General features: G+C 50.3%; 3 protein-coding genes across 3 annotated transcripts; 2 read left to right on the top strand and 1 right to left on the bottom strand.

The window, feature by feature from the left end:
• Positions 1 to 153: 153 nt before the first annotated feature.
• CI109_102633 (uncharacterized protein) lies at positions 154 to 3726 on the top strand (the record flags this gene model as incomplete). Its single annotated transcript, XM_032006352.1, has 3 exons — positions 154 to 387; positions 498 to 845; positions 907 to 3726. The coding sequence occupies 3 exons, from the start codon at positions 154 to 156 to the stop codon at positions 3724 to 3726; spliced, it is 3402 nt and encodes a 1133-aa protein (XP_031859373.1).
• Positions 3727 to 4676: 950 nt separating this feature from the next.
• CI109_102632 (uncharacterized protein) lies at positions 4677 to 8710 on the top strand (the record flags this gene model as incomplete). The annotated part of the gene is made up of 9 exons (XM_032006351.1): positions 4677 to 5681; positions 5756 to 6608; positions 6665 to 6717; positions 6782 to 6891; positions 6950 to 7114; positions 7171 to 7336; positions 7407 to 8116; positions 8194 to 8542; positions 8630 to 8710. The coding sequence occupies 9 exons, from the start codon at positions 4677 to 4679 to the stop codon at positions 8708 to 8710; spliced, it is 3492 nt and encodes a 1163-aa protein (XP_031859372.1).
• A 316-nt stretch (positions 8711 to 9026) lies between these two features.
• Positions 9027 to 13696, bottom strand: CI109_102631 (uncharacterized protein; the record flags this gene model as incomplete). Its single annotated transcript, XM_032006350.1, has 11 exons — positions 9027 to 9401; positions 9522 to 9845; positions 9966 to 10097; positions 10162 to 10412; positions 10481 to 11937; positions 11996 to 12120; positions 12172 to 12375; positions 12453 to 12728; positions 12815 to 13408; positions 13513 to 13574; positions 13627 to 13696. The coding sequence occupies 11 exons, from the start codon at positions 13694 to 13696 to the stop codon at positions 9027 to 9029; spliced, it is 3870 nt and encodes a 1289-aa protein (XP_031859371.1).
• Positions 13697 to 13767: the final 71 nt, after the last annotated feature.

The raw sequence follows: 13767 nt of genomic DNA, 5'->3' as shown, positions 1-13767 counted from the left end.
TTTCTCATCCACTCATCACATTCATCCCGATGTCGGTCCTTGTTCTACCCAGTCTACCATTTCACCCAATGTCGTAGGGCGAAGCTTACAACGGAGAAACAGCAAAGCACAGTCTCCCCGCCTGTGTTGGCTTTGCCCTCCACCGCTCGCAAGATGTCGCTCTACGAACCGTTTTGTAAGCCGTGCAAACGAGCTACCGGAATCAGTTATCCGCTCGAGCGCGATCCTGGAGGGATTTATGCCTGTCCGTCCTGTGGAAGGGAGGATACCAGCGTGACGAGTGTGAAGGGTTATGTGGATGTCACAGCGGCGGGGTTGGTGGTGGATGAGACTGTGCGAGCGCAAAGTAGGGAGATGAATTGGGATTATATCGAGTATAGATTCAAGGTGAGTACGGAGAGTCTCCAACTCCCAAATCACTCGTGCGAATCGGTTTATCAAGATTGCACAATGGGCGGAACGAGCTGACACTTCCTTCTCTCCCTCCCGCCCGGCAGCAAGACGTCAAAGACATCATGCATTTCTATCTCGGTATCCCCGATCATCGAACCAGCATCATCGGTATCCCAGGTATCGATCTCCTCCCCGGTGTCGAAAAGTGGTTCGAGAGGATACGCGAAGTTGAAAAGGAACATTATGGCCGTCGACATCGATTGTCTAATCCGAACGTCAAGAGATTACGATATATGGTCGCGATCGCTATCAAGATGGCGGTACAGGAGAGCGTGTCGATTGTGATCAATAATAGGCTGGCCGCATTGGGTATCAAGAGGTCAGAATTGCAGACACCCGGATTCACAAAAGGTGACGAGAATATTCCAAATGTCAGATTGGATGTAATGTTTGTGAGTGTGTCGTGCTTGTTCTCGATCGCAGGCCGATCAATGCTAACTCGCACATTCAAAGGCTCGAGCCAATCAGACGAGCGAGGATAGCTTCGCCCATCTTTCAAGCAAGGAGTACCTATCGAATCTACATCGTCGATTCGCCAAACTCCTCCGCAATCCATTCAGTCCACTCGAATCAACCTTGTTCAATGTCTTGCAGATCTCTCAGCGACTTCGTAAAATAGTCGAGACTCCTCATTCCAAACGTAGTTCTCTCCTCCTTACTCAACCGCTCTTGCTGAAAGGTGAACGCGATTGGAACGAAAGCGACTTTGAATTCTTCGACAATCTCGCTTGGGACAAGATCCTTCCGTACGCTTACAACTTCTACCAACTGCAACGAAGTATCATGCTGTGGGGGAACAAGTCCACTTCTGCCGTCGCCATCGCCTTAACGGTATGGGCGACACAAGCGATCAAAGCATCTGTCATGCCGCAGCGAAATTCGATCATGCAAGAGCTCGCAGCGCCATATGGTCACCAACACTGGGTCGCTGCTGCGAGATCGAAAGAACTGCAGAATCTCTTGATCGCTTGGTCGACCTCCCTGCCGGATGCTGGCCTACCGTTCCCTACGATGCCGCTCCCTCCCAAAGGCGGTCTAGGCGATGGGCTAGCGGGCTACAACGGTGACAAACGAAGACCTCTGCCAGAGAACGATATGGCCGCGATCCTCGCTCCTGTCATCGTCAAACACTGGCGGACCATCCTTCGTGCTCGATGCAGAACGAGATCCGATGTCATGCCGTACGAGGAAGAACTTTGGCTCTCGAGAAAGATGTTCATTGTCAAAGCCGCATGTCACGATCCGCCCTTAATACCTAGAGCGAGACATTCCAAAGCTCCCACAGGAGCTGACAAGAAGCCGATTCAACGATCAACACAGGGTAGATATAGAAAGCGAGCGGAGGAAGCAAGATTGGCTATCCAGGACTTCGAACCGCTTCGCCGCGTTCTAGCTCGATCGACTCCCACTGCAGTACCCGGATCACAATCCCCTCGCAATTCAGCGACACCTCAATCTCGTCCGTCGAGTATTGGCCCGGAAATCAACGTGGGTGGAGGTCGTCGTTCCTTCCTACCTCAACAAACCAGATTCGTACCGCCACCAAAAGAACCAACTGTGGAGGATCTGCTAGCGGTCCGCGAAGCATCCTCGGATGAAGGCTCCAATCGTGGAAGTTCTGACGACGAAGAGCAACCTGGAGTGTCGTTATCTGCGTTTGGTCTCGGTCTTGCTGGTGCGGCTAAGTCACATCGACCCTTCGCTTTTACGATTGGGCCTAAGGGTTTCAATATTGAATCGCAAGATCAGGTCGATCAGCCGACAGCAATACCGTTGCTTCCGAACGGACGTCTGAATTCGACCAAGTCGCCTTCTGCGAGTCTGATGTCGCGCAAGTCATCGACTGGTACCGAATCTGGTGCTGGCTCCGCATCAGAGGCAGAGAAACTGGTCCCGGTTCAAAGGATTTGGCCCGCCAACCCCCACTTGTTACGAGCCGGAGCAACACCTTCCGGTTCAAATAGTCCCTTTCCCACTGCGAGCGGTTCCAGTCGTGGAGCCTCGCCTGCTTCCTCGACATTTTCGACCATATCTTTGGTCAATGGACAGGAAGATGCACACGTCGGTCTTCTTGTACGGGAACGGGAAGAGTATGTCAAGTTCCGGATGCACTCGTATGTGGAATCAGGTCAGACTGTTGGACCGGAATGCGAAGAATTCATGTGGAAGTGGATTCGAAAACAAGTTCAATTCGGATCGATACCCAGCAAAATCACGCGAGATTACCTACGATCGATTGGTATGCGTGGTGATCCACGAATGACAGATCTCGGCCCTTGGATAGAATCGAAGAAGCAAATGTGGTCACCTGTCGAATCCCTCTTACGAGCTGGTATTAAGCCGAAAGAGATACCGACGCAATATATCCCACATTCGATCTTGCATCTCGATTTAATGCTGAATCACTACAACACGATGACTTCAGAGTGTAGTACCCTGTATGCACCTGTCGGTCAGGCTATCGACGATCAGCAGCTCGACAAGGAACTGACAATGCTTTTCGTCACGGGAGCAGGGGAAGAATTATCCTTCATCTTGATGACGGAGCAAGAAAGCAAAAAGCGAGAAGAATCGTATCGACGAGCAAAGATCTGGCTCGGAGATAGTGATGGCACCTTACCAGTCAAACAGCCACGTAAGAAGAACCCAATTCCAGGTCTCGCTACGGAGAGATTCGACGAGAAGGAAGATGAGGATTTGGTCGAGTACGAGTACGAAAACGAATACGATAATGACGATGATGACTTCGAGGGGGAAGAAACGGATACAGTAGCATCGACAGGTTACACAAGTGCCATCACCACTCCTGGCACAAATACTATCAACATTGAAGAAGCGGACGAGAGGAGAGAAGCAAGACATGAACTTCATCGAATCCGATCTACGATCCGACATTCTGGGATGGGAGTGAAATCAAAGTCGAAAGATCAGATGGAAGCGCTAGCCAAAGCTTTAGGCGAAGGTGAATCGGAAGAGACAGGGATCGCAGAAGCAATGTTGGGAGGATTGGCTTGGCATGAGATGGGTTTAGGGTTGGAGATGGAGATGGACGGAGGGGACGGGGATGATGGAGGAGACGGCGAAGCGGAAGATGAAGACGGACAGTCTGGAAAGAAGAGGAAGAGGACAGCAAATACTGGGAATGGCAAGAAGGCGAAAGGGAAGTCAGCGTCAGCGGATGAAGTTAACAAGAAACGGAAGGTCGCTACGTCGCACGCGGCACTTACGAGCGGGGAGATGGACGAGGAGGGTCAAGAAGAGGATGAAGAATGATCATGTCTTCTCCCATCACGGTTCGTGGCATCGAATAGAAAAAGTCCTTCTGCATCTCACAAATCGGCATGGTCACATGTAACTCAGCACCAAACAATGTTGTATTGTATTCTATCAACTATGCATATACTGTATCGTCAAAGTTGATTTTCCAATGTGTGCTTCTGTCTGTACTGTTGTGTCCGAAACCGAAGCAGTGCATCGTTGACATATCCGAAATGCTCAAATGCTGTGTGTTGTCTTTGGGAGAAGCGTGCCTGATTGATCGCAGTGGTGTTGATTTCCTGTAGTAGACCGAGTCCAGAACCGGGTGTTAGGTATTGCCACGTGGCAACGAGTCATTACAGTGCACTTACCACGCTCATCACTACTGAGTCTATTGGAACAAATTGAACATCATAGCGAGTGGATCAACAGGTGGATCATAGTCATACTAATACTACTGATACATACTGTTGTTCGTTTACTGCACTGATCATCGCCAATCTTATCTTAACCAAGCATCAAAGACATGGTCAAGATGCATCATCAACAACAGCAATAACATCACTCTTATCGAAACCCACTCCCAGAAAAGCATTCACGAAAACCCGGACTCAGAATAGGGATATCGTCATCCCCTTCCCCCTCTTCCTTCAAACGAACGCACGTACATGTACATACACACGACAGACTACTGCAAGTCTTTTCCTCTGCTTTCGTAACGTGATTGTCATCATACATCATTGTTATTATTATTGATTTCCGGAGTCAACAACAAATCTCCTTTCCCCACAAAACGAAAAAAAAAAAAACCAAAGATCAACCTCGCCTTATCACTTCCTTTCTCTTGTCGCATTCATTCACATCACACACAAAGGAAACGAAAGTAATTTGAAGAAGACCGTGCCCGTCTCACACTTCTTCTGTGTGTGAGTGATACGCACCTGCAACGGCAACGGCAGACAGATATGGCGGCAACTATTCGACCTTCACCGGTCCCTTCGCCGTCATCTTCAAATCCACCTACTCCACCAAACAACTACCCCACCTTCCCCCGTCTTTCGTCACCAAACATCCATCGTAATGCGTCCACTTCTTCGTCACGGTCCACGACGACCGTCTCGTCGACTTCTTCAGTCCAGGCGGCACCGATGAGACCTCCACCGATAGAGACGAGTACAGCAGCGACGAGTCGATCACAAATCCCTAGTAGAGCGCAGAGCGATAATGAAGGAGACAACCAAGGACCGTCTGCAAACACATCGACTCCATCGTCACGGTATGATGGTCCAAGTCTGAGCGGACCGGGTGGACGAGGTGGATGGGGAAGGAATGGTCCTCGTGCTAATGGCAGTGGAGGGAGTGGAAGTGGGAGTGGGAGTGGAAGGATGATGAGTCCACCTGCGATCATCACTTCTTCAGCATCCACGCCGTCGCCCATTCTCAACGCTTCTTATCCAAGTCTCCCTTCAACTAGAGCTAGACCTTCAACTGCCAGTACCATCAACTCCGGTACTTCTCCAACGACGCCTCGCGCTCCTCGATCATTTGGATCTCAACAAGACAACGCGTCGTCTTCGCCCCTCTCCACCCCTCTGCGAGTCACCATTTCCATGGACCCAGCGGACAACCTCTCACACGAACATCGTTCCTCATTCGGTGCTTCCTCTTCCCTTGCTGCTATCTCCGCCGCCGGACCTAGCTCCCCTGTCCGAGGAAGACCAGGCACACTCACCACGCCCTCATCGCCTGTATCATCCATGGCACCAGGTCTGCATAGCAAGCCAAGAACATTGAGCGTAGATGCTGGACCATATTGGAATGATAGGAGAAGCACTTCGGCCGAGAGGGAGAGGGAGAGAAGACAAAGTCAGGTGTCAACGCATTCACATAGCAGCGCATCTCAGCCCAGAAAGCCAAGCATAAAGGATTTCGTGTTAGGAGAGGAGTTGGGCCAAGGTAGTTATAGCACTGTGAGTTGGTCGTCCGTTATACCGACGAGTGAGGAATCGTGAAATCGTTACTGACAATATCGTCCACCGTGTAGGTATTTGCCGCCACGGCCGCATCGGCCAATTCCACAAATTCCCCTACATCACCTCGTCCGCCTCGCAAATACGCCATCAAAATCATCAACCAGCATCATCTCGTCCAAGAGAAGAAAGTGAAATACGCCATGATAGAACGAGACGCCCTCGTTCGTCTTTCCACTCCGCGTCAATCCACATCCCCAACAACCGCTCGCGGTCACCGTCGTGGCATGTCCTCGTCCTCATCTGGTGGGCATGCTACTACACAAGCCGCGAAGCGTAAATCGACCGCTAGTCTTAATTCGTCGGTTGGAGCACCGACTATCAGGAAGGATAGCGGAGCTACGATCATCGCTCCGGATGGAAGGGATCGATTGTCCATTATCACGACAGACAGTACAGGCTCTTCAACGAATGGCTCTCCTCTCTCACCCGTTGTGAAGACTATGGCTGGTAGACGACCTTCTCGGACGGCTGAGCCTCCCGAAGTCGTCCCTGAACAAACGGAAACTCTCGCCTCGGACGATGACAATAAAGGCGCAGTACGATCCAGACCTCCTTCCCCTGTCACAGAAGAACCTCTCGACCTGAACGATATCAACACCCCTCCGCCAACTAGGGGTGGAAGTAAGATGGAGGACTATCCGACTCCAGGTTATTCAACACCCGATGTTCAGGGTAGTCCGAGATTGGGCAATGAGATGAAGACGCCGAAAGATAGAGAGAGAGCAACGGGTCAGACGCCAAAAAGGAGAAGACAGTCACTCGCTCCGTCGGAGAGATCGGTCAAGTCTGGTTCTGGCAAGACCGGTCAAGCTCATCCGGGTGTGATCAGATTGCATTCCACATTCAACGATAGTACTTCGCTTTGTAAGTGTGAAGCGGTCCTCACGTGAGAAGATAACGGCTGATGGGGGAACATATAGACTTCGTTCTTGATCTGGCTAGCAATGGTGAAATGACAAGTCTCATTCGAAAGGTAAGTTCCAGATTGTCGTGGGTGACCGTGAGAGTACAGCACACTGACCTATTTCCGTTTTCAGTATGGCTCCTTCGACGTTGACTCTGCACGATATTATGCCGCTCAATTGATCGACGTCATCGAGTTCATGCATGAGAAAGGTGTCATCCATCGGGATTTGAAGCCGGAAAAGTGAGCTGGCGAAATACCGGTTTTTGTCGAGTCTGTAACTGACGAGATCATAATTCAGCATGCTGCTTGACGACGATATGAGGATGAAGATCACCGATTTCGGAAGTGCCAAGCTCATGAACAAGGACGAAGAGCCACATGACGATAGGAGAAAGAGGTCGTTTGTCGGTTCAGCCGACTTTGTCAGTCCAGAAGTTTTGAGGAATGAGCCTGCTTCTACTGCGTGAGTCCGACCATGCACACCGAAGAAGAGATTAAGCTGATCATCGTCTGGAGCAGCTCTGATATCTGGGCATTCGGATGTATTCTCTACCAATTCTTGGCGGGAAAACCTCCTTTCCGAGGCGCAACGGATTATCTTACGTTCCAGAAGATCCTGAAGAATGAGATGGAATTCCCGGACGGATTCGACGAGGACGCAAAGGCCTTGGTGAACCTGGTGCTTGTGCGTATCGATGCTGGAGTCACCTGCAGTAACGAAACGAAATACTAATGGCCTAATTGTGTGTTCTTAGAATCTCGATCCAAACCTCCGGCCGTCGATCCCTGATATCAAGTCTCATCCCTTCTTTGCTCTGACCGACTTCTTGACGATCTGGACCGCTCCTGCTCCTACTATCAAAACAGGTTTACGAGAACCTGTTGCTACTCTGGCATCTCTTGATCCTGCTTCCGATGTGTGGGCCGTATTCGACGACGAAGTGTCTGACGGGGGTTTCGAATACGACCAAGATGAAGAGCCTGATTCGGCTGACGAACGAGAACGAGCCAAAGAGCCACGTTTCGATCGACATGCAGCTGCGCATGCCGTACACCAAGTGGACAACCCCGATTCGTCCGTCACTTATACGCCTGATGCTGGACCTCATATCGATCTTTCGGAGGTCCTTGATCCACCTCGACCGGCATATGCTCAACAGGCAGAGCAGGACAGGAGGAAGTCGAGAGGATGGTCACATGGTAGTTCCAGTTCGGGAGGGAATCGATCTGCTCTCACAGGATGGTTGGAGACGATGCGTATCGGAGGAAATGGAGGGACGAACGGTGGACATAACGGTTCCGGGCACGGGATAAGATCGAACAGGACGAGTAGAACGAGTGTGAGGAGCGAAGAAATGAGGACTATGATGAGTAGTCAGAGTAGCACGGGTCTTGGAAGGATTAGTATGGATCAGAGACCCAATGGACTGGCGAATGGATCGAGTCAAGATAACAACGACAAGTGGTGAGTAGCATTGTGGGCTGTTTGAGCTAGAGTCGTCCGAAATCCTTGCTGAGATTCGTATGCGTGTTCTGTTCTAGGTCTTCACTGTTGTTGGCCAACGAACGAATCATCTTCACTTCTCCAATCCTCGCCAAAACATCCTCGCCATCGATCCATCTCCCTTCATTCCTATTACCAGCGCCCAAACGTCGTCAACTGATATTGACCGATTTCCCACGACTCATCGTTGTCAAAGACGATACCAATCCATCGCATGGTCCTTCAGAGGAAGATGGTGGCGGATTGAGAATCAAGGGTGAATGTGTTCTCGTGGTCAGACCTTCCGGAGCGACGGGTGTGTCCACAGGTAGTGTCGGTGGGAATGGTGTGACGAATAGGGTGTTGGACGTTCAAGAGAAGGGAGGTAAAGGGTTTGTGGTACAGACTGTGAGTTCGACTTGCCAACTTGATCGACATACCAACCGTACTGTGTGGCCGGGTGCTGATCTTGGTGTGTCAATTTGTCCTCAATAGCCTGGCACGACTTATTGGTATACTGCCGAAAGCACAGAATTGAGAGATCGTTGGATGTCGGCAGTGAAGAAAATTGTCTAGGCGAATCTTAAGGTGTACGTGCTTTGCGCTCCAGTTTGGGCGATATTGTATAAGGATGGGAGCGGAAGCCGAAGATCAATCATATCGCATCGCATCGGAAATGACGAACAAGCGAGCTGGATTTGGAAGAATGGGTCAGTTGATCGCACAGGCATTGCATTGTATTGCATGACAAGGTATGATAGGGATTAAGATCAGGACCAAGATCAATAGCATTATAAATACAGATAACCAAATATGAACATGCATATAAAAGTACTCGTACGGAGGCAATACTTGGTAGTAATTGCGAACATGCACTCTTCAATTTAGGCGATCACTCCCTCGCCACACCTCTCGCCATCAAGCCTTCCAATTCCCCGCTCATCTTCTCTCGTCTCTGCTCATCTTCCTCTTCCTCCTTCTCGTCCCCGTCCCCGTCCCCATTACCATCGCCTGCGTCATTATGTAAACTGTTGACTATCGCAGTGCCATTCTTACTCGGTGTCGAAGTACTCCCACCCCCTGACCCACCAGTGGTCGATTCGAGGATCCCATTCTGCGCCATATAATATACCGCCAAGTCCTTTTGACCTCGCACGAATGAGCTGACGAATGATAGTGTTTTGGTGGAATTTTGGAGGACGGTCTGGATTGATAAGAGAAGAGAGTATCCTGCTTGTCGGATAATAGAGGAAGGTTCGTTGATTGCCTAAATCCAAGCACTCTTGTCAACGTTGTTCCAGGAATCCAACTTGCGCATTCGGAGCCCACACCGTGAGGGACAAAGCAAGCATAACACGCATAACATCGACTGGTGCGGCCAACTCACAGATTGTATCACCTCTCCCAATTTTGGCCCTTCAGCCTCTATCACCGCAGCGGGCAATCTCAAAACACATAATCCCATACTTGTCAAACCGAACAGATATCCCGAATTCCTTACTCGTTGATCGGGCTCACGATCTCCTGAAAGGGAGAGCTGCGAAAGGTCATTCGAAGTACTCGCGACTCCATTTCCAGTGTTGCTTGAAGAAGACGAGGTAGGGTGTTGTTGGAGGAAGGTTTGGAATGATGTGCGTAAGATTGCGAGGAAGTAGATGGGTTCGGAGACTCGCACGAGCAAGGAAATGAGCGCATTGGTCGATTCGAGTACCTGTTAAGACAACTTGTATGAGTATCACCCACAAAACACCGCTCAATATCTTTAAGCAGTACCAGCTACAGAAGATGGAGCGTGTGTGAGAGAGAGAGAAGATATGCAACGCGCACTCACATATACATCGTGACTCGCTCTCAGTCTGAACAACGCATCACATAGCGTTTGTTCTTGACCGTCGAAAAGTGTCCATTGGTATTGGACCAACTCCCACAAGACCACCAAACCTTGCTCGAGCAGCAAACGTTCCTACGTTCGTCATATCATGTCAGTGTGAGTCCTTCTCAGTTTTTGGGGAAGTGTTCAAACTTACCTTGTCTGGAGACAGAATCGCCCACAAACCGTTGACGACTCGGTCAAACATGTTTCCCTCTAGCCATATCTTTTTCTCACCTTCCATCTCCTCCTCGTCTACACTCGTTATGGGATGAGCAGCGCTGAAGAGTGCGATTTTCTGCAAGTTTCGTAGCTGTGGTTCACCGCTCTCGAGGGCTTCGATATCTGCTATGATCGCAGAAGCAGGGGTTGGTGAAGACGATTTCAACGGCGATGCCTTCTCCAGTACTATTCACATTACACTATTGTCAGCACTTCCGGTTGTGGACCTCAGCCGTCGACCGGCGCAAACTCACACTCTTCTCTCCTTCTCCAGAATACTCGCTCATGTCTCCTATTTCGCAATTTCTCCAACATCAACGGCGTGATAGCCTCTGGCCTTGGAGAATCTTCCCAAGCCTTTCTACCGCCTAGACTATTCAGGGGAGTCTTGTAAGAGTGGCCATTGCCATTGTGCGTTCGAGCCGGCGTCACTGGCGTCGTTGAGTCGTCGGTCTTCTGGAGTCGATTACGAGTGATTGGCGAAGCTTTGGTGGAATTTTCCTCTTCAGCGTATTCCAATAGTTGTTTGGCAGCAGATTCGGCTTGTGCTACTTGGGCATGTCTTGCGTCGTCCACTACATCGCTGGCTGGGGTACGGCTTGGGGTGTTATCCCCATTCCATTCGTTATTGAGCAAGGCTGTATCATGCTCTTGCACTCCCAGCCCAACAGGCGCGGGTGATCTTCTATCGTCTGTGAAACTCGCCAAAGATCTCCGTTGTGGTTGTGGAGTCTTCAAAGCTTCTTTACTGGACCCGGCGCTACTAGATGCCGATGGTGGTGATCTCAGGCCTGAAGAAGTAGGAGCGAAGGTGGATGACTGTCGTAATGGTGAATCGCGATTACTTGGCGATCCTCTCGAAGCAGCAGGAGGTGAACTTCGACCAAAGCTCGAAGTACGGGCTCGAAGATCTTGCGGTGAGCCAAGCTGAGGTTTGCCAACCGGTCTCATGGCAGTCTTCTGAGGTGTAGGGGTGGAGGGGGCCAGGGAGGACTGAGTGTCTGGCAGATCTTGCGTTGAGGTCTCGGGTGATGTAATGGATCTCGACAGTCGAGCCGGCTGAGCTTGAGTACTTGATGCCCCAGTCAACGAGGTAGATGAGCTTGATCTCGGTAACCCTTGTTGAATGCTTGGCGAGTTCGGCACCGGATTCGAAACGATTCGAGGCGATTCCTGACCCATTTTGCCAGCCGCAAGTTCTGCCGCTTTCGCTTTCCGTCGTTCAGCCAACAAAGCGCTCATCGTGCTCGTTGCTCGTCGTGCTGGAGGAGCCGCTTTTATTGGAACGGCTGTCAAAACTTCGTCGCTTGGTTCTCTCGGATTTGCCTTTTCCAACTGTTTTCTTGCCATTCCATCCAGACCATTCAATATGAGTCCGGCTCGCTGCGGCCAAACAAGATGATAACTCCAAAATGCTTGTCTGGCAAGTTCTCTCACAGAAGGATTGACATCTGCCAAACTTTTCTTGATAGCTCCTTCCAGTTGATCGAGTAGACCAGCAGTCGTCTCAATTTGATGTCGCGCTTTGGTGCCGTGGATATCGATGAACGTTTTCACATGACCAGCACAGAAGTGACGTGTTTGAACGTTTTTCTCGCCAACCCCTGTGGCGACGTGTGTTATGAAGAGCCGAGGGTGACCCGTGGTATGGATGATGATCGCAGTAAGCGCGTTTTGAGAGCGATCGGCGATGATCTTCTTGGTGAAACCGCTGCGAGGAATCCAAAAAATATCAGATTCGTTCGCACTAGTCGACAATGTAGACTCACGACATCTTTCCGAGGATCGGCAAGAAGAAGTCGACGAATTGATCGAAGTTCGAGCCTAGGTTTTCGGCAAGTTCTCGTAGCAGCATACAAGACTGCTGTGCGACCGTCGTTCGCAGACTCATAATCTGCATGGAATGTCAGTCACTGACCGCTGCGATTAGGAAGCTGGGACTGACAGTTTTGGAAATGCCTTCTGTCATTCCATTCTTCAGACCGGCAACAAAGGCATCGGTGTACTTCGCATGTGCTTGTCCTCTCAGCATTCCTCGTATGCGGACGGTACTCTTCTCTCTTGGCAGCCAGTTCTGTTCCGTCTCTTTGCCCTGGAAGTGGGGTAACATGGATGCGAACTCGTTGGCGAGATCGTGTGGACTTGCAATCTGAGTCGACGATGTCAGCTTCCCTTCCCCTATGACAGGCCTTTGAGCTAGGCCAAGGTTATAGATCATCGGCTCACATAGACTATCTCTATTTCGTCACCACCGGCCGTGAGAGCTGGCGTCACAGCACCTGATTTGGCCACGTCCTCGGCAGGTGTTTCGGTCCCAGAGTTTGGTAATAAACCAGGTGTAGATCTTCCCGAAGCAGTACCGCTTGATGCGCCTCCTCCAAGGACACGAGTGATGATGTTGTCCGCTATCGTTTTCCTCACGTTCCGCGCGACAAGCAGTTTCTTCAGTTCTGATCGAGCAGCCGGTGGTGTAGAGCTCGGTGAGAGTAGAGCGACAACGGTCTGAGTAGGGAATGAGGGCCAGTGTCAGCCATTCAACTTCTTTCATATCTGGGCAAAAGATGATGATACATGAGGAGCTCACTCACTTCTCTCGCTTGATCTCTCACATTCCCATCTCCATCTTCTAATAGATCGACCAATACCCCTAACCACGATTTCAATCCCATCTTACTCCCCACCTCTCCTCTTATTCTGATCAACACTTTCATCGCTTCCACTTTCCCTCTCCACCCTTTTCCTGCCATCACATCTTTCAGATACCTCTCCCATAAACCGGAGAGTGTTTCCTTCTCTTTCCCCTTGTTGTTGTTGCCATTCGTACTTTGTCCTAGACCAAGACTAGGTCCAGAAGAAGAAGAAGAGGCAGAGGCTTGGGTCGAAGTTGAGCTTGACGAGGGTGCAGATGCAGAGCTTTCGGCTTGATAAGCTAATTTACCGAGTAAGAAAACGTTTGTTGACGCTGCATCGTGTATCCTATCTTTGGCATCGTTCAGTCGTTCCACTATAGCAGGTAGCACTTGTAGCAATGCTAAGCGGAGATGTGAAGGAGGTGAGAGCGGTAAGTGGGGGATGAAGAATGGGAGTAGAGCGGTGAGTGTCGACGAGTGAAGTAGAGGATGAGGATTTCGGACGAGTGGAGGAAGGATCAGTGTGATCGCATCAATGGCGGATTCGGGCAGCTAAAACAAAAATGTCAGTATCCCATAACATACATGTACAACATGCCTTGGGAGGAGAGAGTAACACAGGTGCTTTCTGTGACAGAGCGAGACTAGGGACATACCTCTTCAACTTCCTCAAGTCGAAGTCCAAAGAACTGGACAATATCAACTTTACGATCAGTATCTAACAAGTCTGTCAGCTCAACACTCAGCCTGATGGACTGACTTTAGCTCACCAGCCGCTTTGAGCTTGTTCAGCGTCGTCTCCACCTCTTCCTCTGTTAATTCCTTTCCCGTCAACACCATGTCGAACAACTAATCTGTTCAATCGATGTGTTCGATTTTCGTCGGTGGCGTTCGAAGGTCGTTGCCGAGTC

Source organism: Kwoniella shandongensis, chromosome 4 (assembly GCF_008629635.2).
Source record: "Kwoniella shandongensis chromosome 4, complete sequence".
Classification (NCBI taxonomy): Eukaryota; Fungi; Basidiomycota; class Tremellomycetes; order Tremellales; family Cryptococcaceae; genus Kwoniella; species Kwoniella shandongensis.
This window is presented reverse-complemented; position numbering and strand designations above follow the sequence as displayed.